This window comes from Gastrolobium bilobum, unplaced genomic scaffold (assembly GCF_033153095.1).
Source record: "Gastrolobium bilobum isolate Gb01-03AN ecotype WA unplaced genomic scaffold, APGP_CSIRO_Gbil_v1 utg850, whole genome shotgun sequence".
NCBI lineage: Eukaryota > Viridiplantae > Streptophyta > Magnoliopsida > Fabales > Fabaceae > Gastrolobium > Gastrolobium bilobum.
Genome location: NW_026897748.1, coordinates 302,353 through 324,889, shown reverse-complemented (window position 1 = coordinate 324,889; position 22,537 = coordinate 302,353). Strand labels below are relative to the sequence as shown.

Sequence of the window (22,537 nt, the reverse complement as noted above, 5' to 3'; positions counted from 1 at the left end):
TGTAACAGTGAATTTCATCCAAAAATGAACACAAAAGTCATTTCCCCATCTATCCTATTTGCCTAGTATTTTTTGAAAAAACCTGAACCAAACGTGGTATTTTTCAATATCCACTTACACTTTTCCATCAATCCCAAAATAAACCTTCAACCAAACGCTACATAACAAACAAATAATATGTAGGGCCCACCTCCTAACCATGGATTAGTAACGGTAGCTAATTCTGTTAACCACGGTTAAGTCTCCTCCCTCCTCCTCCTCCTCTCGGCTTCAACCTCAGATCTCATCCGTTTCAGTATTAGGGATTCAAATTTGGGGAATTTTTTTTTCCCAATTCGGTGCTTCTGGTCAGACTTCAATCTCCGATTTATATTGAATTCAATTAAAAAAATGGTCATGTATCGTGACGAGAGCTATATGCACAGATAAATGGAAACGCAGCGGATTATCGAGTTTCCGCATAGGAACATGGACAAGAGACCAAGGAAGAGGCCTCGTTTAACATGGGATAAGCCCCCACCTCCTCCTCCTCTTCCTCCTCCTCACAAGGTATTCATTTCTTTCTTCTACATGTTTATGCAAATATTCTTTGAATAATTGGCCTTTGTTTTCTTAATTTGATGCTATCTGCATTGGTTTCTAGAAAACTATTTCCTGTTTTTTTTCTCCCCTCTGGCTGGACATTTTTAGCTGAATTAATGTGTGTAGGAATTGTAGGAATGATCAGGCTTGGTGAATTTTCACGATAAGACCTTTTTCTTGTTTGAAAAAATAAAATAAAATTGAATTGAAGGTTAGGTTAGGCATAGTGAAATAGACCTATATGTGGATTTATAAGCACTATGAGTTTACAGCATGGTGACGTAAACATTTTGCTTAATTATTGGATGATTAATCTGTGAATGCTTGCAGGTTCTTCCTGCAATATATTTCAGACAGGAGTTTGGGAATGGAGTGGTTCCAAATCATGCTTGTCCGTCCATGTTTTATAGAGGAATGCCTCGCAATGGATCACCGCCTTGGAGGCCTGATGATAAAGACGGTCACTACACTTTTTCCGTTGGTGAAAATTTAACACCTCGATGTAGGTGATTCATCCTCATGTGTTATGTGATATCTACCGGGCCCAATGTGATGTATGTTAAGTCATAGCATATACTTATCCCCCCCCCCCCCTCCTTTTTATAAAACTCATCTAAAGTGGTTGCATATGAGTATGAATGTTTATTTCCTACAATTAAATGTGTGTGGGGTAGTTTTGATTTGTTTGTGTGACATGTTTGCTTTATGCATTAGTCATATATGGCCTTCTTCTCTAAAATTGTTTTCTTTGTTATTGTTGCAGACAGAATTCTCAGTAAAATGGGTGAAGGTAGATAGTGCCTGTGTTTCCGACAATGTGATTTCAATATTCTGCACTTTCTAGTTCTTTTATGTTAAAAGACTTTTTAAGCACGTCCTTGGACTTTTTATAGGTATTCTTTGTGTGTTGGCCTAATGCGGATGCCTAAAATTTATGCAGGAACATTTGGCCAAGTCTTGGAATGTTTTGACAATGAAAAGAAAGAAGCTGTGGCAATTAAAATTGTTCGCTCCATAAATAAGTATCGTGAGGCTGCAATGACTGAAATCGATGTCTTGATGAGGCTAGCCAGACATGATGTTCATGGTTCACAGTAAGAGTTCTTTCTGGTTGTCTTCCATTATTGGTCTGATGTTAAAAGTGATTGTGGTATAAGTGGTTTTATTCTTTGCAGTTGTGTGCAAATACGGAATTGGTTTGACTATCGTAATCATATTTGTATTGTAAGTATTTATTGATATTTGTAATTTGATTAAATAACAGGAATTTCTATTCGATCATGCTTAAATATTCTGTGAGTTAAAAAACTTGCGGATGGATTTAAATGGTTTCAACAGGTATTTGAGAAGCTTGGACCAAGCTTATACGATTTTCTCCGCAAAAACAGCTATTGTTCTTTTCCCATTGATCTTGTTCGGGAGTTTGGCAGACAACTTTTGGAGTCTGTAGCATGTGTGTGGACATATCCTGTACCAACTACCAAATTATATATTTTATACATATTTGATGCTCCTCTGTTTTGGAGTTTAAGACATATGCATATGTAATAACTCATTCGATTATGTATAATATAATCCTTTGATATTTGAAGCAAACTAAACTATTATTGAATTGACACAAAATAGATATTATTACAATCGATTATGCTTGTAAGTCACTTATTATTTTGCTCGTATCTGCAGTCATGCATGATTTATGCTTGATTCACACTGATTTGAAGCCAGAGAACATTCTTCTTGTCTCATCAGAATTTACTGAAGTGCCAGACTGCAAGGTATCATCTTCCTAATCATTCTCCTACTATCCCAATTCAACTTCGTTTGTCACTTGTCAGTTAGTGAAACTAATGTGTTAGGACTAGCAGAGGGGTGTTAATAAGATGACTTTTACAACTTGCAGTTGCATTTCTCCTTTGATGAAATTGACAATAGTTAATTAATGTTCTATATTTGACTAAGATTATGCAACCATGGAAGCACTTATTCCTCACAATACTCACAGATCAAATTTTAATATTTGTTCTTTTTTGTTGGGATATTCTTCATTTGTGGCAATTAAGTTTCTGTCGCGGACCGCAAAAGATTGCTCCTATTTCAAGAATCTACCGAAGTCAAGTGCCATTAAGCTCATCGATTTTGGGAGTACAACATTTGAACATCAGGATCACAGTTATGTGGTGTCAACAAGACACTATCGTGCGCCAGAAGTTATCTTAGGTAATTGTCATTCCTTGACATGTATGCTCATTATATCTGTTTTCCATTCATTATATTTTGCATCTGTTGTTTTTCTGTAGGTCTTGGGTGGAACTATCCTTGCGACCTTTGGAGTGTAGGCTGCATACTTGTTGAGCTTTGCTCTGTAAGTAATCATCAGGCCAAACCTTCTTTATTTTCCTTCACTTGTTATGCATGAAAGGTAGAATCATAGTTGTCATTGAAAGAGCAAAGTGCTACTTTTCTAGCTTGGCAATTTTGATATTGTGCCATTCCATGTACTATCACTATGTTGATATAGCATTTGCTATCGCTGCCCACTGGAAAATGAAGCAACTCATGCTGTTTTTTATTTTGCGTATGTTCTAAATCAATTATAAAAACTTCATCCTCCCCTCAACTTCATCCACTGAGATTGTTGTAGTTCATTGTAGGCCTTCAATGTTGCCAAAAGCCTTTGATTTTACCGGTGCAGTCTCTTTGTTCTCTGTTCACGTGAAAGTAACTTCACCCACTTGCTACTTCTCTTCTTTTGTCTTGCTCTCCCTCTACTGTATTTTCTGTCCTGATTTCTGAAATCCCTCTGTTGTGGCCAACAGTTATTGGGCTCTTAATCCACTGTACAACAATAGCACTTGACAAGAAACAGAGGATGTGTCTGACTGTCTGTCATTTTGAGTTAACAGTTTCCAGTATCTTGTTAATATGTGTAATGCATGCAAATAAACTTAATTGAGCTTATTTTATTTCCTTACTTTCAAAATTCATGATTTATACTTGTTAAAAGTGCTACCACATTTGGGAGTTGTATCTTGTCACTGTTGTCATCACTGCACTTTCCATTTCCATTTGCACTGATCTTACCATACTACATGGGATTTAGTGGAACTGGAGTTGTCAGATATTACCTTTATTCTCTGATTTTCATGCTATGAAGCCCAAGACATGTTCATATATACATTTAGCCCAGACAAATTTTTCTTTGGGGATGTGGATATGTTACAATATCCATTGGCATGATATGCTTATGTCCTTGTTGCCATTACTCCACCAGCAAAACTTGTTTATGGTTTTTGTGAGTGACTTGAGCAATTTTATTTCACATATATATGAACAGGGTGAGGCACTTTTCCAAACACATGAGAACTTGGAACATCTTGCCATGATGGAGAGAGTTTTAGGGCCACTACCTCCGCATATGGTGGGCAGGGCTGAGTAAGAGCTTTTGAATTCTCTTTGCTTTTGGAAATATGTATTGTCTTTAAACTTTCTGTGGATTTTCATGTAAAGCCTGATCTTGCAGTCGTCGAGCTGAGAAGTATTTTAAAAGAGGTGCACGAGTAGGTTGGCCTGATAGTTCAACTTCAAGAGAAAGCATGAGGGCAGTTTGGAAATTGCCGCGTTTGCCGGTATTGCTTACTTTGTGGCTGCCTGTTTCTAACTTAATATTCATATAATTATATCATTTGTGGGTTTGTATATGAGAATACAGTTCCATGCCCTGGTGATATTCCTCTTTCATCTACTCACTACAGTTTTGTGTGTCCATTTCTTGCTTCATGGCTCCTTACAGTATCTTAAAGAGAATTCTGTAGATATAGGTTGTTGAGGTTCAGATCAATGCATAAAAGGGTGAATTGATCAGATGCCTAAATGTGATAGTACTTAAATTTGACTGTGTCAATCATAAGTTATAGATATCCTTTAACATTTTTACGATTAAAGTTCCCTGGTTTTGTGCTGTTATTCAAAACCAGAAGTTTTTAATTGCGATAGCTTCAAATTTTACACGTGAGGAAACTTTTGCTCAGTGTTGTAAAGAAGGAACTTGTTCTTCTTTGTCATATTCTATCATCCAGTTTTGTTCCATCCACTTGACAGTGCCTCAAATGGTATTAATGCATTTCCTTACCTGTATATTTTCTCTAATATTCCCCTGCAGAACCTTATAATGCAGCATGTTGATCATTCTGCTGGCGATTTGATTGACCTCTTGCAAGGGCTTCTGCGGTATGACCCTGCAGAACGGCTTAAAGCAAGGGAAGCATTAAGACATCCCTTTTTCTGCACAAGAGATCCTAAAAGATATGGTTACCCTTTATAAGTACCCCAAACATAATGGCCGGGAGGAGAAAACACGGTTGAGAGAATGAATGCCATAACACAAATAGTTGAAGTCGTTCGATTGTTTGCTCCACTGTATAGTAAATTGCATTTCGTTTTGTACTCTTGCATTTTTTGATTTTTCCTTCCCCCCCTCCCCCTTTTTTTAGCGTGTAATTAGTTGCTGCCATGGTGCTGCCCGTTCAAATCGGAACTGTTTGAGGTGGAGTCAAATGTCATCTTCCTAATTCGACTTGATAGGTAGGAGAGAGATAGGGAGGGAGGGAGGGTGGGTTGGGGTTGGGGTTGGGGTTTTTGCATGTTTTCACAATATAGATTCAATTTGTGTCATACTATGTTCATAAAGTTGGTGTATTATTATGTAAGAATTTCAGCAGCATTGGAGAAGGTCACAGACGAGGAGAAACATTGTCCACACTCAACAGGTGATGTGTAATCTAAAGCACTGATTTTAATTCTGAAAAAAAAAAAAAAAGACTTGGTAGTTGTAGTTATTGCCTTTCTGTGATTAATTGAGATTAAAGTGTTGAATATTTATTCTGTCTTGTCTAATTAGGAGGATTGTTAGACTGTGATTGTCTGATTATTCTATAAAGATTTAACATTTCCCTTGAGCACGATTTGCACATTTGTATACATATCTTATTGGTTGTACATTGTGACGGACTCCAAGTGGTAGCATTTCTTATTAGTTAATGTCGATGGAAATATGTTAAGAATTTTGTAGTAAAACTTGTACGTCTATATCAGCTGCAAAGTATTATATACGTTAATACACATCGAGAAAAAGTTGTTTGCACCCCTGGGTATTTATGTGTATTGAGATGAGGTGTTTAAAAAATCTTAAGACTTCCCACGGCAATTATCCCGGTTCAAGTCAGTACAAATAGTTTTATTTATGTTGAGTATAACAATTCATAAATAATAAGTACACAACTTTATATAATATTTTACTACACTCGAGTAAGCAATGTGAGAAGCAAACTGTTATGTAAGTCAACAATCAATTATGAAAAAGTATAAAAAGAAATTTACATCAGTAATACCAATGTTTAAGTAGTTTTAATTAAATTTAGATATTACTATTCGTATCAGTAAATAGCAAATCTCGTGAAGCTTTTTCTGGCCTTTCATTCAATGATAGGAATCAAAAACGGGATAATATTTTCGGTATTATCAATGTATCAAATGGTTGTATGGTGATATATTTTTTACCGAATATGAAAAAAAGTAACACATGTATATTACCATTATTTTTATGGTTATTTTTTACTATATATATATTTTATTTTTTTTGAAGAAGTATTTATTCTCGTTACATAAAAAATATACTCCCAAAGGGGACAATGTGACGTCAGTGATAACAATTGGATCCTAACATATGCTTGTAAAAGTTATGGGCATGGGCTCAAATTTAGGTTAATTTAGAAAGGATCTTTATATTTATAAATTTTTTGTTTATAAATTACACTAAGTATTATGAATAGTACGTTATATACTGGAATGTATTACTCTTAGTACATTTTGTAGTTTCTAAGAGTTTGTAAATATAATTTTCTCTTAATTTAAATGGTCCGTATAGTTTTGAATATTTTTTTATGTAATCATAGGACTGAAGTTTGAGGTTTGAATGTATAATTTAATATGAACTATTTACGTCTCTCACCGCTAGTCTTCAAATACTCCATAACTCTTTTTTGTTTTTATATTATAATATATTTTACATATATTGTTTTTTATTTTTGAAAAGATTGTTACAAATTTATTATATTATAATCTGATTGAAAGAAAACAAACTGTATTACAAAAAAAAAACTTTTGATTGCCATTTTTATTTAAAAAGTTTACATTGTATTTAAGAAAATGTAAAATATTGATTTATACGAATGAAATTCAAAAATGAACAAATCAGTCTAAATCTGACTATTTGATTCTTAAATAAATATGAGTATTATAAAGTTCAATACTTCCTCCACTGAAATTTGAATCCAAAACTAACTTTTCTTCTTTATCCTAATCTTTCTTCTCTTTTTTAATATATTTAAAGTTTATAAATGAGTAAAGACATTTTTCATTTTAAAATCAGAATTAACCAATAATGAGTATTTATAATGGGATAATAAACTTATTTACAATAAATCTTTATATTTGAATCCAAATTATACTTGTTAACATGTGTAAATAACTGACCAAGTAAGTTATCCTTTTGGCTTCTTTTATTTTTTTTTTATTTTTTTTAAATGAATCTTTTATGCTGATCTAATTCTGACTAGTAAATAATAATTAGGCTCTGCCAAATTCGACCCATGGGTAGATTAACATGGACCTCATGTCATTGTCATTTCTAGCTGTAAAAGCAAATAATAATATTTTTTTGCATAATGCTTTACTTTTAAATATATTATATATTATTTTAAACAATGGTCTTAAATGGTGGTTGGCACTTGGCATCGTAATCATACAGCCATGCCTGTACCCTTTAATAATTGTTAAAAAAATGGTGAAGGTCCTTCATTCCTATCATTTTACTGTAACCAAATCAAAATTAATATTTAAACCAAGAGACCTATGTATATGCGTTTCCGCATGGATGCCTATTCCATCTCTTGGTGTCTCTTCTAAATTCTTATTCAATATTCAGTACTTTTATATATGAAGATTGAATTGAAATGGCATTTGCTGTTTTGCACTAATAAATTATCAATAATATTATACTCACACCGAAATTAAATTTATATACTTTCTCTTACACGGATTATTTTGATAAAAATAAATAATATAAATTTTTTGGGAAGAAGGTGTGTCATTTTAAAAGACATACCTTATGTTCTTTTAAAGTAGGATTCACACTTTTGAAAAAAAATTCTCTCACTTTCTCTCCTATGATCTATCTTTGTCTCTTATTTAAAATGACATAATTTGTATCCTTTAAAATGATACACATTTTTTTCAATTTTTTTTTAAGGAAATTCCAAAAAGGTAATAGGTACAAAGAGCAAATATATCTATTTAGGTGTAAACAAGAGCGGGGAGACATTGTTTATAGCAGAGGTCCTGGAAATCAAAGTTCAAGACTTAATTAAGGTACACAGTATTTTTTTAGAAACTTTTTTTTTCCTTTCTATTTTAAAGAACACAATAAGCAAATAGAGGAAACAGGTTCACCGTATTGTTTGGGAAAATGTTGAAAAATAACAACATTGATTTGCCAGAAAACATAATTGTGAAAGACCCATCCGAACAATTAAATATTAGTTAACTTAACTGAGAAACCTTGAACACAAATTCTAATTAAGTATTAATATCTGGAAAATGCAATGAAATTATGAATCATCTCATTGCTTATTATTTTTAACTAGTAAGAATTTTGTGCATTACATTGATCAGATAGAATTTAAAAAATATAAATCAAAATAAAAAATATTTAAAGTTATATATATATATATATATATATACACATAATTAATTCAACATAACTTAATTTAAAATTTGTAAAATTAAGAATGATATATGTCATTATTTAAAAAAAAAATATCAGATGACCTTCTCATATAAAACTTTAACATGAATATTATTCTCTTATGGCTAATAATTGGTATTACATATTACTGTTGTTAGTAACACAGGAATTTATTGGGAAAGGAAAATTGGCATTCTATTTACTGTTATGACCTATGAAGTATTTTTATTATCATCAACTTACAAAAAAAAAAATTAGTAGTTTCTTTCAGCAGCAAGACAATAATGACCATGCTTGCACCATAAGGTCAGCCATATTTACTCAATATCAAATGTCAGATACAAACTCTGTGAGTTCACGTGATTTCCAACAAGGGGAGAGAGAAAACGTTGAAGATATAAAATGAGGAAAAACAAACTCACTGCTTAATTTATGAAGAAAAAAAATAGTCTTACCTAATCATTTTAATAGGTGCCACTTTGGACAAAGAGAAGATATGAGACCCCACGTGTCACGTGAATAATGGCCCCACTGCCACGTGATAAACAAAACAATTACGTTTGGTGCTTCTCATATAGAATCTCCTCTAATCTCCTCGCCACCAATCGCCGTTTTGCTCCCACGTGGGACTGTGGGTCCCGCCACAGCAGCCTGACATTCTATTCATATTCATAAGTTCATGTGCCTCTTTTATCTAATCGTTTTATGTGCTCTCTTGCTGTTAATTTCCCTTTATTAATGTTTTTAACTTTGACATCTACCCTCTTTGAAGCACCTTCCTTATAAATCCAACCATTTCATTTTCCTTCTTCATCTGGTTTTCTCTTTCTCGTCATCTTTCCTTGTCTTTTCTCTCTTTTTCTTCTACCTTCTAGCTAGCCCTTCTTTTCCTTCCAATTCAAGCATTTCTGGCTTCTTCACTCTCTTTCAATTGTACTATTCTGGATCCTATTAACAAACTTTTATATTATATAACCCATCAGATCATATACAAGGAGAGAAAACCGCCTTCTAATTTATAATTCATCTCACAAATCAAAGGCCATGGAAGACTCCTCCTCTGCTGCTTATATACACCTGGTGAGTTTTAATTTTGTTTGTCCAAATATTGATAGTTTCTGACAAATAAAAACATATATTTTAATTTTCATTTACTTTTTCTGTTTCCTTTTGCTGGTAATTATAATAGTTCTAAAGCCTCTATGCATACATGCATATAGGTGCACCGTCTGATTGAGGAGTGTATCCTATTCAACATGAGCAAAGAAGAGTGCATGGAAGCTCTTTCCAAACATGCAAATATCAAACCGGTTATTACCTCCACTGGTAAAATCACCTGATTTCACTCTCCTTTTTGTACATGAAAATTAAATTTATAAACTATGCTTTAATTATTTAATTAATTTCACTTACTGTTATGATCGCTTTATAGCTGCCCTCCAAATTAATTAGCTTGACTTTATTATAACAAGTACATAACCACAATTGTGCTATATATATTAATTATTAGGGATTTATTAATCTCCTATTCTACAGTAGGAGATGGCTTACCTCATGCTATAGAAACAAATCATGTGGGTTCTATCATTTTTTTTAAAATCAAAAGAAAAAGTAATAACATGGTTTTTCATGTCTCACTTGCATAAGAGAATTATCTTCGTCAATTTAAGATAATTTAAACCCTAATTATTAACTAACATCTTGAGCACGGTACATATTGGCATATTTATACCAAATCTTTGGGAAATATGTATACACGTGCTTCATACTTGATTGATGAAGTTAATATGTTATCATTATTATTATTTTCCTTTTTAACTTTTTCCTGAGTCTAAAAAGTATAATTGGATACGTGAATGACGGATGTTCATGCATATGGTACGAATTATGTGGAGCAGTTTGGAAAGAGCTAGAGAAGGAGAACAAGGAGTTCTTCGAGGCATATTCGAGGACTAGAGCAGAGAGAGCTTCAGAGCAACAGACAAGGCAAAGGATACAGAATATGGTTTCAGATTCTTTCAAAGAACGAGATTAGGTGTTTTAGATTCTTCCAAAGGACGAGTTTAGGTTTCAGACGCAAACCATGTTAATCGTTAAATAAAAAAAGGTTGACAAACTTGTTTGTTTTATGTAATAACATCCCAATATTAATTGAACCAACGTACCGCGTAAATGGTTCCATTTGATTTGTCCAAATGGGGTAGAAGTTGAACTAATAAGTACTCTATAGTGACCGCAAGAGTATGACGTGGCGTACATAAGAATGTTTGGAAAAAATATTTTTCATTTTAAAGAAAATAATTTTGTGTTATTTTAACTGAAATTATTGAATTTTGGTAATTTTTTATCTCCTTTCTTGTTCACGAAATTATGAGAGAGAGAAAATGAGAATATTACTTACGAGAGAAAAGGTAAAAAAAATACCAAAACACGATAATTTTACTTAAAATAACATAATATTATCTTCTTAATTTTATTTAGGCATTTGTTTCAAGAGTGGATCCTTTAATGTTAAAATTTCACGTCACTTAAAATTTGTACGTTTATCTCTTTTTCATTAATGTTGACAAAATATAATTATACTTCACCTATTTAATGCATGATAAGAAAAGAGATATGATAAGAAAAGAGATAGACCCAATAATTTCATATGACCAAATCATTTAAAATTTTAATATGAGAATATCTATTCTTATTTGCTTCACTTAAATAGTTTAAAAAGAATCTACTTATTGATTATAAAATAAATAATTATATTAATATTAATATCATTTTGAAATATTTAACTCAACAAATGTAGTTTGTTCTTTGTTGTGCACACACATAAAACTACGCACACACATGTTATGCATGTCCGCTACATTACAATTTTCTATGAGTTCTACACATATAACATGTGTAACTAGTTGCGCACAAGGTGCGTACGCAATTAATTAGATTTTATTATGTGGCACAACTTGTTGAATTTGATTGTATTATGCATATATTATTTTAATATGCATGTCTTTTTTCACCTTTAAACATTATCTCGTTACTACCTCTAAATTTTCTACTATTATAGTATAGAATTGCACAAACAAATCAGAATTTGAACTCATTTTGATAGATAGAAACATGCACAACAAAATATTAACTTTATAGAGAATTGAAAAGTAGGAAGAGAAAGATAAGTGAAAGATAATTGCACGAACACTTACGATGATACCATATGGCAAAATTCAATGAGTTGCGCACATGACATATGAGCTTGTCACGTGACAATTATACATATATCACATGTACAACTAATTATGCAAATAGCTCATGTACAACTAGTCATGCAACTACCTAAGTTAAAATGTTTCGTAATACCATAAGTTATTTTTTATTTCCAATTAAATAGTTTTTTTCTCAAATAAATTATTTAAAATAATCGACTATTCTATCTCAATTTTCTTCTTATTTGGAAAATAATATGTTTATATTTAAATACTAACTTCATATAATTATTTCATAAATATTTTGTCATAGTTAAATTATGAAAAACTGTTTATCAAAAAAAAAATTATGAAAAACTAAGTTAATAAGTAATTATTACTGATGTATTTAGATTATTTTTTTGAAGTTAACAAAATTTAATAAAAAAAAAATTGGAATTAAAATAAATAAATAATATATTCTTAAGCCTGCGAACTAATTTTATCTGTACTGAATGTGAATTCTAGCTGTAGCATCTAGAGTCATGTTGTCAAATTACACCTACGTTAAAGTTTCTTGGAATAATTTTTTTAAAAAAACAATTTCTTGTAACAGTGGTATGTGTGCCTTTGTCTATATTTGTCCCTTGGATGATGCGGTGTGTGAGCATAGATTTGTGGCTCCTTAGGTTTCCTTGTCTGTACTGTTTCTTAATGGGAGCACGGTGCATGCATGATGCATGAACCATTGGTAATTTGGTGGGGGCTTCAAGTGTACTTGTCTGTGTATTGAATTGCAGTCACAATCGCAGTCCTTTAAAGAATCAAACCAGTTTTGATGATGCCATCTATAATCTGTTGTTCATGTCACCTCAGTCCCACTCACTCCATGTATTTATTTCTTGGTCTTTTTCGCGTTTTACTTGTGTTTTTGGGACAGGAATAAGTTACTTATTCATCTTCACCCTTCCACCCATGACTATAATCTTGATACAACCGACAAATGTGTTAGCCAAATGTTGTAGCTGGGAATAAATACTCCCTTACCAAAAAAAAAATAGAAGAAAATAATCATAAAATAGAAATGGTATAAATGCATTATTTTTTCCATATTTGTTTAATGCTTTAATATTTTTACAATAAATGTAGATAAGTTATCTATCTTCAAAAATGATGTCGTTTTAAGTTAAAAAAAAAAAAATTATAATAAAAAAATTATTATAACTCTGATATAAATTATAATTATAAAAATATTTTAATTTTCGTTCCAAAAAAATATTATTTTAGAATCAATATAAATAACTTATTTACATTAATTTCAGAAAAAAAAAAAACGAACCTTTGTTGAAAGCAGTATTAACAGAAATGGCATGCAAGATGTATCAAAATCCTTTGTTCAGTTTCAATCTTTTCTATTTCTCTGTAAAAACTGGAGGGCATTGATTCAAGTCAACTCGGTCAGTTGAGTATGCCCAAGCTGATGTTAGAATTGGACTTGCATTGGATAGTTGGATTGACAGAGATTGATTGGGTTATTTTATCAGGGAGTTGGGCTTGGTCCAGTGAATCTCGCATGGCCCAATGACTAATAATGAACTAATTTTTAGGAGTTCGAGTAATATGTAGAAAGTTATAGGTTTAAATTTTGTGATGTCATTATAAAAGTAAACCAATAAATTACATTTTTTTTTAAATTTCATTTACTAAAATAAGAATATTATAATATTAATAATTATGAAAACAAATCATGGTTAGGACTCCTTAAAAGTTTCAGTAATAATAATAGGTTTGTTTCACCAACAGACATTAAAGATTGTCTATATTTAAGTTAGCCTCAAGCACAACTTTTATCTCAATGTCATTGATATTAAAGAACTTGGGATTGGACTTAGGTTGTTTGTTGCCTTTCAAATTCATTTTCAAATGCAAAAAGTCTTATCAAAGCAAAGAGTCTTGACAAGAAAGTCTTGGGGCTAATTTGATTGTATTCTGATTTTTTTGTTCTTAAAATTGTTTTGTAAAATAGTTATGGAAACAGTTGTTTTTTATTTTATTTTTTTGAAAGTTAAAAACCAAAACAGAAAACAAAAACAACTCAGACATGTTCTCTAAATTTGATTCTTAAAACAAAGAAACAGTTATAGTTTTCAAAACATTTTTTACAAAACAGATCTTATCAAACGAGTTTTTTAATTTTTTTGTTCTGAAAACTAAAAAATAATTTTTAAAAACAATAATCAAACAGAGCCTTATATTCCGCGTCTTGCTCCCTCGTTCCCATAATAAATGATTTTATAATATGGTATACGTTAGATGTTATATTATAATTTTAATTCAGTAATAGTTGATGGTGATTATACCGTTAGTTATTCATTGTAAATACAATTTCACATTAGATAAAAAAATTATTTGAAAAATGATTATATTTTTTAAAAAATATGAAATTTAGCTTATACATTAAGATTTGAGTTGAGTATATTTTGAAAATTAAACACCTGAGAAACCAAGATGAGTTGACATATTTCTATATCCGCTAAACTGCCGAAAATGTTTCTCGCATTCTTTCCCTCATGATTTGGTAGGTAATTGTGCATTGTATTCTTTACATGTACCTATCTCTCCCTGAAATTTTGAAAAGGTTAATAGCAATCTTTCTATCGCGATTTATGCATGATATTATTTACATCATACACAATATTAACCCACGATTTTAATATTTTATAACTTTTAAATAATTAAATAAATAAAAGAGACATAATTTAACACATTTTGAAATATCAAAATGGTAACTATTATTTTCCTTTCAGTATACACATACAATATTTATTGCAAAGGTCTTGTTTCAATTTTTTTTTTTTTTTTGGTAACAAGGTCTTGTTTCATTTATATTCCAATAAAATGACAATTCGAGATTTAAAATTAAAAGCAAAAAATGAAAAATAAAAAAATGCTACCGAATTTTTCGTTCCCGTGTAATACCCTTTCCGTGCGTAATGAATCTGCGAGTGAGGGTTTTAGCCTTTAGGCCTCACTTCCTTCTTCTACACATACACACTCACACTCACACTCACACTCACACTCAGGCCTTAATCATGGACTCTCTTCCTAAACTGCGCCACTCTCACCTCTCGCTCAATCACCACCGTTCATCATTCCCAACGCCCTTATCTTCTTCCGTCTCCTTCAGATCCCTACCACCACCGCAATTTCCGTCTTCGTCGTTTAGGTTACCGTCAATCAGATTCAGAGCCTCATCCTCGCCGTCGCCGTCACCATCAACAAACGACCCTGCGTTTAACAAACCCAGAAACACCTTTTCCCTACCCAACCTGCTCCAAACCCTAAACCCCCTTTTATCCCCCGTCGTGGAAACCACCTGCATCGTCGTTGCAGCAACCGCATTCTTCTTCATGCGCTTCCATCACAAGCCCGTCATCGCCGCCCCGCTCGCACCGCCCACCGTTGAATCCTCAACGGAAAACGCTTCGAACGAAGAAGAAAACGAGAGGGTTATCGAAGAGAGATTGAGCAGCAACCCTGGCGACACCGAAGCTCTACGCGCTCTCATGGAGATCAAAATCAAAGCGCGCAAGATTGACGAAGCGATTGGGGTCATTGACCGTTTGATTGAGCTCGAACCCGAAGAGCTCGAGTGGCCTCTGCTGAAGGCTAACATGCATGTTTTCAACGACAACCATGGACAGGCTAGGATTTTGTTCGAAGATATCCTGAAGAAAGACCCACTTCGCGTGGAAGCGTTTCACGGGCTCGTGATGGCGACTACGGAATCGAATGAGCCTTTGAAGGGGTTGTTGAAGAGGGTTGAAGAAGCGGTGGAGTTGTGCAAGAAGCAGAACAGGAATTCGGATGAGCGAGACTTAAAGCTCTTGATTGCGCAGATTAAAGTAATGGAAGGAGATTTTTCTGAGGCACTTAAGGCCTATCAGGAGCTAGTAAGGGAAGAACCAAGAGATTTTAGGCCCTACCTGTGTCAGGGTATCATATATACCCTTCTAAAAAAGAAAGATGAAGCTGAGAAGCAATTCGACAAGTTCCGGAGGCTTGTTCCCAAGAATCATCCTTATAAAGAGTATTTTGAGGACAACATGTTTGCAACCAAGTTTTTCTCGCAGAAATTGGAGAGGGAGGGAGAAAGCGCTAGGAGCTGAGAAATGTAATGATGACAATTGTGGACGGTTCTACGAAGATGTCCTCGTGAATTTTTTTTGTCCCTTTTTTCTTTACCGCTCCTTGGTTTTTAGTTAAATGCTCTCGGATAGTAATGCTGGTGTTACTGTAGGTGGTTAGTTTAATAGTTTTCCTTCTCAATGGTGGTTCAGAATTACTCTTGTTTGGTTTTCTGGTGGATATAAATAGTAAGATTGATGACGAGAAGCTATTTTGATGCTGAAAAATCAAATGATGCATTAGTTCTATTTTTATGGCATTATGTTGTCCTTGGGGTTCTAACCCCAGTTATATTTCCTTCTTTACAGTGGATCTTCTTCCTATCTTTTGGGAGGTAGAAGAGCCTAGATAGTAAATATGTTACTTCAGCTGTGACAGTAACATAGGATAATCATAATGCTATATACTGGAACACTTTCTTGCGCAACAATGTAGGTTTTGAAAATGGACTCTCTATATCTTTTGTACATTGTGGGCGGTATTGTTGGGGAATAGCATGACATCTGGAAACAGAAGTCTTTTTGAAATTTGTGTGTTTACGGTGAAAAATATGGTTGTTAATTAGTTATGCGACACTGTTTTGGTGGTGTTGGATAAATCTTATTTCATCCCATTTTATATGGGACTACAACAATAGGATTGCATCAGATTATGCTCATTCTAGTTTGGAACTCTAATGATGGCTCTACTAGCTTAACTCTGAATGATGGATATGAACCTGTCTATCCTGTGGCTTATTACATATACCTCTAGATTGCTTCATGCAGCATTTGTTGATTATACCAAATGATTTGCTCGTGTTATATCAAAGGAGCACATATGAGGTACCTTTTTTATTTATCTTAGCTCTCACCTGTAGCTTGAAAATTGCATAAGCAACATGTGTCAGTTGAAGTGCAGTTCAATTGATGTGATAGTGTAATATGTCCTTCTTAGGCTACTTGATCTTTCATATTATGTGAGATCAAGGGTATCTTGCGTAATTTCATAGGATATAGTACTTAATTCCTGTCATCATGGTCATCAACTTTTTAGAAGTCCCTGAACTATTATGGTTCTGTTTCCAAGGATTACCTGATCTAGCTTATTCATCTGCTGAGATGATTCCATGAAGGGAAGTCCTTCATGATCTGGACTATATCTTCTCGATTTTCTCCGCTTATGTGGTGGGAGTGGTGAGTTGCATTTGCATTTTATTCTCAAGTGTAACTGTAAATAGGATGGCCTGCACAATTTTTAAATATATTTTTTTTTTTGGCCTTGTGTCTTTAATTATGTCTTTATCCCCCTCCCAAAATGCTATCTTCTTTATGTTGCTTTTCCAAGTGATTTTTTTGTTTAGCTGGCCTGGAAGGATTTGTTTTGTGTATAGTTCACCCATTTTTTTATGTAATAATAAGTGGTTTGCGACTCGATACATGACACCTTCATTAGTATTTGCCAACTTATCCTAACTTCTGATGATGCATTTTCTGATTGTTGGTGGTTTCGCTGGTGTGTTTACTCAGCTTGTATCAATTCACTCCCACTGAAATTGCTACAACTTTTGCTAGGTCAGTAATAGTATGACCATTGTAGTTATCTTGCTGCAGATCTCTTAATGAAGATGGTAAGAGCTTACATTGAGATTTTGATTGGTGGGTGTGGGCAGAGAAATATTACTGAAAGCGGATATATTCAGAATTTTATGATTAGCAATGGAGAGAATTCAGGTTGAAATGTCCTAGCAACACCCTCCTTCCCGCACCTGCCAGGCGAAAAGAATTAAAAAGAGAAAAATAATTATGTGGTTAGTTGTATTCTTTATATTAGTGTCCTAGGTTGTACTGATAGTTTCACAACTACTATGAAAGTATGAATTGATGAAAACTTTAATGGAACTTATGGCTTTAAACCTAGTCTAATCGAATGTTATTTGCATGTAAGCCTGCTAACTTGTAGATGAGTCTATAGATCTTGACGACTTCTGTGTGTATTTTCTTATTCTGGCAGTTTTCTGTCTATGCCTCTTTCTGGGATCTTTTGCCCCTCGTTTTATTATTGCCCATTCAATGCATGTGAGACTCTAATTTCTCAGGTCCTTTCTAATTTGAGGAAGGCCTAGCACCTGACATTTATACCATATTTGTACAAGGGAAAAGATACTTAGACTGCACATACTTGGATTATTCAGAAAAAAGTTTTAGTGGGACCTAGTGGCTTGTCAGAGAATTATGCAAATATCACCACCCTTTGTATAAACTCTGGGGATTATTATGATGCTCATAATTATTTTTATGGGTAATAGATCGATACTTATGCTGAGTTGTTAATATTTAGAAGACTATCAAACATTTTATTGTGAAAATTAAATATTTGATAAGTTTACGCGGAACCTTACCATATTAACTTTTATAATCATTTAAGCTCACCTATTGGCCCTCTGCTTTCACTTCTGCATCTGTTCAATCAGAAAAGTTGTATCATATGTGTGCTTTGTATTAGTATATATGGCTCTGACTCGTTTTGTTTTTGTAGTTTATAATTTGGTTTAGTAGTGTGCCTTCGTGCAAACCAAGCTCGCATGAAGTGCACTAAAAGTGTTGTGATAAGAAAGAAATTAGTGGTGTGTTTCAGAGTCAAGCGAGAGATGGAAATATTGGAATCTTGGATCAACACGTTAATTTTAGGAGTGTCAAAATGTTTCAGCTTGATTGCTTTATGGAACCAACACAAACTCCATAATCAGTGTTAATCACTGATTCGAATCAACGTTTTGATATAACAACCCATCTCAGTATATGCAGAAACAGGTGCAGAAGAAAAGTAAGATAGCATAGAGGAATTGCAGTGCCTTTAGTCACATAGTCACATACACATGATGGTGTCCGAATTCTAAAATATGACCCAAAAGACACCTTTTCCCGACAGACCCTCTCTTTTTATCCTCCAAGTTTTCCCTCCCATTCCCTAACTTTAGCCTTCCCCATGTTCTCTCCACCTGCTGAGTCAGCAAATAGATTTGCTGATTGCACTCCTAAATCTGTGAGTGTTCCCCTGTAATGCCGCTTGCAGTAAACCTTATAATTAGGTGGGGTTTTAAATAAAAGCACCTTGAGAACAAGGTGGAACTCCGGAAATTGTCTCTCAGTCATATAGTAGTCCTCCCATGAATTCTCGTAGGAGTTTTGTGCCATTGAAGCACTTTCTCTGGTTCAATTTGCAATTTCAAATCACAAGTAAGCATAGGAGGAGGAGGGTGGAACTGGAACATATCTGTGGCTGACAGGGATCTTTTAACCAAAGAAACGTGAAATACTCGGCATGGAAGAGTTGCTGCTGTATGATCTCTCTCTAGTAGCATTTTATCCTCTTCAGCCGTTATGGAAGAGTGAGGCACCTTGAATAAGAAGGGGGTTCAATCCGTATAAAACTCGGAAAAAAATCATATCATGGGGTGACTTATATGCTGTGTTGTATCAATATTCCACCATGCATCCACCTGGGCTATAGGTGGAGCCTAGGATGACAGAAGCAACAAAGATACGTTTCTAGGCATTTATTTACAATTTCAGTCTGCCCATGCAATATTGAAATTGAGCTAAGCGCCAGAGTTCTTGAGTAACTGGGACCAAAAGTGAGTCATGTAGACTCTTTTTTTTTTGGTAACAGAATCATGAAGACTTTATCCCTATATATGAGATAACAAAATTTTGAAACTCATGTAGTTTCACACTATTATGAATAAAAAGGGCAGCCACCTAGAACATGGATGGCTAAAGGGTAGGTACACTATCTACACTTCATGCCCTTTGTTTGGGCAAAATATGGATGGCTCATTACTAGGCACACTATCTTCACAAGTCAGCAAATAGATTTGTTGATTGCACTCCCAAATCCGTGAGTGTTGCTTGACTTGATTTGTTAATGTTTAACTATTTCATCAATAATTTGATATGATATGTAACAAATTTTACCTTAACATTTTTTAAAAAGTAAATAATATTTGTATCATTGAAACTAATTTATTTTATGTTTGTTGAGATTTAAATTATGTTAAAAAAAAGTGATAAAGTATAGGAATAAAAATTTTAAGTGTTGAAAGTTTAGGAAATTAGTTCTTTTGAGACAATTTAGGAGCTGTTTGGATGAGCTTTTGAAAAAGATTTTTTATGAGTTGCTTTTTTTAAAAGAATTTTTTTAAAAGCCAGTGTTATTTTGCGTTTGAATGCAATATTTAAAAGATGTTTTTGAACTAAAAATATCATTTGAATGTTAAAATAAAAAAGACCTTTTTAAATATAAAATGATCGTTGTGCCCTTCGGAACCCCTTCAACCGCAGCATTCGGTACCCATCTTCTACTCCAGCCTTTGGTACCCTGGGTTTGGGAACCCCATCATCAACGCCAGCATTTGGGTCTTCTTCTACGCCCCCCTTTGGCACTGGCTTTGATTCTTCCTTTTTCTCCACATCCTTTTTTCTCAACAACAACAACAGCAGACTCCGCTGTTTTAGCAACCAACATTTTTATTGATTGATTTTATTATGTGTTGTCTATGTTCTCCAACAAGGTAATCATTGATGCTTACAAGGAAGATCCTAGAAACCCCAAGTACACTTTTAAGGTCTTCTCTTCACTCTCTTCTTCATTTTGAAAAAAAAAAAATTGTCTTTTATGGGTCTCGATTGTGAAGCTTTTATATTTACATTCGGGGAACCCTAAATGTGGCAGCATATCCATCATTGTTTTTCATAGTATGCACATATTTAGAAAGAGAGTGTACCTCAAAGCAGATAAGTCCACAGAGAAGTGCTATGATGGAAATGAAGGACAAACATCATTCAAGAAAGATGGTGCAGGAACTCGGGGGAAAAAATGCTCACACGAGGGTCATTTCCTTGCTTCCAGCTTCTCCTTTTTCCAAAAGCTACAAATTTTAGATTTTTTCTCATTTTTCAAAAGCTACAAATTTTAGATTTTTCAAAAAGTCATATTTTGACTTTGTTCTTGGCCTTTGCTTTTTTTAGAAATTAACATCCAAACAATCAAAAAATTGTAAAAGCACTTTTATTTTATTTTTAAAGTAGCTTTTGTAAAGACAGAAGCCATCCAAACGACATCTTAGTGCTTATTTGAGAGGGTTTTTTTTCTCACCGTTGCACCTAATTTGCTATATGGTACATCAAATTTGTCCACATCGGGCAAGTGACCCAACAACTCTTTTTCTAACCGTTGCAAGTGTATTTCACTATGTCTCATAGTGAATTTGTCAATCTCTGTCAAGTGTCTTGCGAACTACCTAATTCCTTACTACCTGAAACGAATTAGGTACTCACAAGAAATGTGTCACATTTGCGAACTAAAATCGCTATAGGCTATAGTGAATTTGCACACGTTACTTTGGAAAGTATGTGCGAGACTTGTGATGTGGCACTGAATCTCATACTGATCAGATGCGAGACTAGTCAAGCATGCTTATACTGCGTGTAGAACTACATTACAATGAAATATATTTTCCAATGCGCATTAATTGGGCAATTTTTTCAATAAATTGCATCAATATGGTCGTTTTTCCTACATATAAATCTATGTAGGTTTTAATATTTGTAAAAAAAAAGTTTAACAAATTGTTAAATGCTGAATATTTTTTGATATAATAAATATAGGGTTTATTTTTCTCTATCAACATAAGATAAAATTATCTCCATCAACCTTGAAATTATGTCATTTTGGAGGTTAGTGAAATTAATGAAGGGTATTTTAGGAATTTCATTTGTTTCTTGTTATATGAATTTTATAAAAAATATCATTTATTAATTTCCCTAATCCCCAAAACAACATAATTTTTAGGGTTAATAGAGATAATTTTATATCATATTGATGAAAAACTATAATCCATAAGTATATGGACATATCTAACATCTATCGTTTAGTTATTCATGAACCAATTATCAATATGGGAAATTATACTCTTATGTTAAATAAGATTTATCTCTCATGTGACACTCTCATAAAAAGATGTGCTTCACTTTTTTTTCTTTTTTCTTTTTTTAAAATTGATGGGATATATATATATATATATATATAAAAACTGACAAGGCCAAACTCAATTGAACATAAGAAGGGCAGATTGGGCCTGGGTCAGCTCATGCCCGAAAAGCTCAGGAAATTGTCTTCGGCCCTTTACATCTATAAATATGAAGGATTGTACCATCTTAATCGTAATGCTCAGTGCCGTCACTGATTAGGGTTTATTGCCATTGCTCACGAAAGAAGCTCGATCTTTGTAGTCTTCTTGACTTCGTTTTCTTCGTAGAAAGTGTGTGCTTCTTGTTTCCCCATCCATCTTTTATGTATTCCCCACTTTGATTTGGCAAATGATGAAAATAATCTTATCCTACACACCGAAGTTACTGTGTGGACCACAACTCCGCTTATTATCTGATGCCGTATTCTTTTCTTGATTACAATATGTTCATCCTTTTGTTAGATTGGACTTATTAACTTTTTTTCTTTTTTTTTATGTTACATTTAATTTATGATGCTTTCTTCTGATTTAGAGTAATTGATTCTGTCCTTTAGTTTAATTTTGATGTGCATGTATTCTGCTATGATGAGTAGCTAAATACGTCTGCAAATACGAGATATCTCGGTGAGTTGTTATGCTCTCTCTGAGCGGAAAGCGCATCCCTTGTTTTTTTTTTTTTTCATTTTTTAAGAATAAATATGTTTTCACAGTTGTTCTTTTTTCAATTCACGTTCATTTGCTCTGAGCTAATTTTCATACACATTTTTAAATATGTAGTTT

General features: G+C 33.3%; 3 protein-coding genes and 1 non-coding gene across 12 annotated transcripts; all 4 read left to right on the top strand.

The window, feature by feature from the left end:
• Positions 1 to 250: 250 nt before the first annotated feature.
• On the top strand, positions 251 to 5,168 carry LOC133309851 (serine/threonine-protein kinase AFC1). 8 transcript variants are annotated; one of them, XM_061510698.1, is made up of 13 exons: positions 251 to 347; positions 426 to 549; positions 913 to 1,084; positions 1,346 to 1,372; positions 1,523 to 1,676; positions 1,758 to 1,806; positions 1,921 to 2,035; positions 2,266 to 2,357; positions 2,643 to 2,799; positions 2,880 to 2,944; positions 3,917 to 4,014; positions 4,103 to 4,208; positions 4,742 to 5,168. In XM_061510698.1, exons 2-13 carry the CDS (start codon positions 430 to 432, stop codon positions 4,901 to 4,903), a joined length of 1,317 nt encoding a protein of 438 aa, XP_061366682.1. In that variant the 5' UTR covers positions 251 to 347; positions 426 to 429; the 3' UTR covers positions 4,904 to 5,168. The 8 variants fall into 8 exon arrangements, with proteins under 8 accessions (XP_061366682.1, XP_061366684.1, XP_061366683.1 ...); XM_061510700.1 differs by adding an exon at positions 848 to 858 and having other exon boundaries at positions 253 to 578; positions 956 to 1,084; XM_061510699.1 differs by having other exon boundaries at positions 253 to 544; positions 905 to 1,084.
• Positions 5,169 to 9,062: 3,894 nt separating this feature from the next.
• On the top strand, positions 9,063 to 10,598 carry LOC133309853 (uncharacterized). Of its 2 annotated transcripts, none has more exons than XM_061510706.1 (3): positions 9,063 to 9,083; positions 9,604 to 9,709; positions 10,282 to 10,598. In XM_061510706.1, exons 1-3 carry the CDS (start codon positions 9,063 to 9,065, stop codon positions 10,416 to 10,418), a joined length of 264 nt encoding a protein of 87 aa, XP_061366690.1. In that variant the 3' UTR covers positions 10,419 to 10,598. The 2 variants fall into 2 exon arrangements, with proteins under 2 accessions (XP_061366690.1, XP_061366689.1); XM_061510705.1 differs by lacking the exon at positions 9,063 to 9,083 and adding an exon at positions 9,127 to 9,463.
• A 3,975-nt stretch (positions 10,599 to 14,573) lies between these two features.
• Positions 14,574 to 17,594, top strand: LOC133309828 (protein SLOW GREEN 1, chloroplastic-like). Its single transcript, XM_061510667.1, has one exon. The coding sequence runs from the start codon at positions 14,652 to 14,654 to the stop codon at positions 15,726 to 15,728; it is 1,077 nt and encodes a 358-aa protein (XP_061366651.1). The 5' UTR covers positions 14,574 to 14,651; the 3' UTR covers positions 15,729 to 17,594.
• Positions 17,595 to 22,098: 4,504 nt separating this feature from the next.
• LOC133309856 (small nucleolar RNA R16) lies at positions 22,099 to 22,181 on the top strand. The gene has a single exon (XR_009751372.1). It is a non-coding gene; the product is annotated as a small nucleolar RNA R16 (small nucleolar RNA).
• The last annotated feature ends 356 nt before the right edge of the window (positions 22,182 to 22,537 follow it).

Coding starts and splice junctions, on each gene's coding strand:
- LOC133309851 (XM_061510699.1), top strand. CDS start 430: ATGGAAACGCAGCGGATTATCGAGTTTCCGCATAGGAACATGGACAAG. Junction 1,677..1,757: donor CATGATGTTCATGGTTCACA/GTAAGAGTTCTT, acceptor TATTCTTTGCAG/TTGTGTGCAAATACGGAATT. Junction 2,036..2,265: donor ACTTTTGGAGTCTGTAGCAT/GTGTGTGGACAT, acceptor TCGTATCTGCAG/TCATGCATGATTTATGCTTG.
- LOC133309853 (XM_061510705.1), top strand. CDS start 9,428: ATGGAAGACTCCTCCTCTGCTGCTTATATACACCTG. Junction 9,464..9,603: donor CTGCTGCTTATATACACCTG/GTGAGTTTTAAT, acceptor ACATGCATATAG/GTGCACCGTCTGATTGAGGA. Junction 9,710..10,281: donor ACCGGTTATTACCTCCACTG/GTAAAATCACCT, acceptor TATGTGGAGCAG/TTTGGAAAGAGCTAGAGAAG.
- LOC133309828 (XM_061510667.1), top strand. CDS start 14,652: ATGGACTCTCTTCCTAAACTGCGCCACTCTCACCTCTCGCTCAATCAC.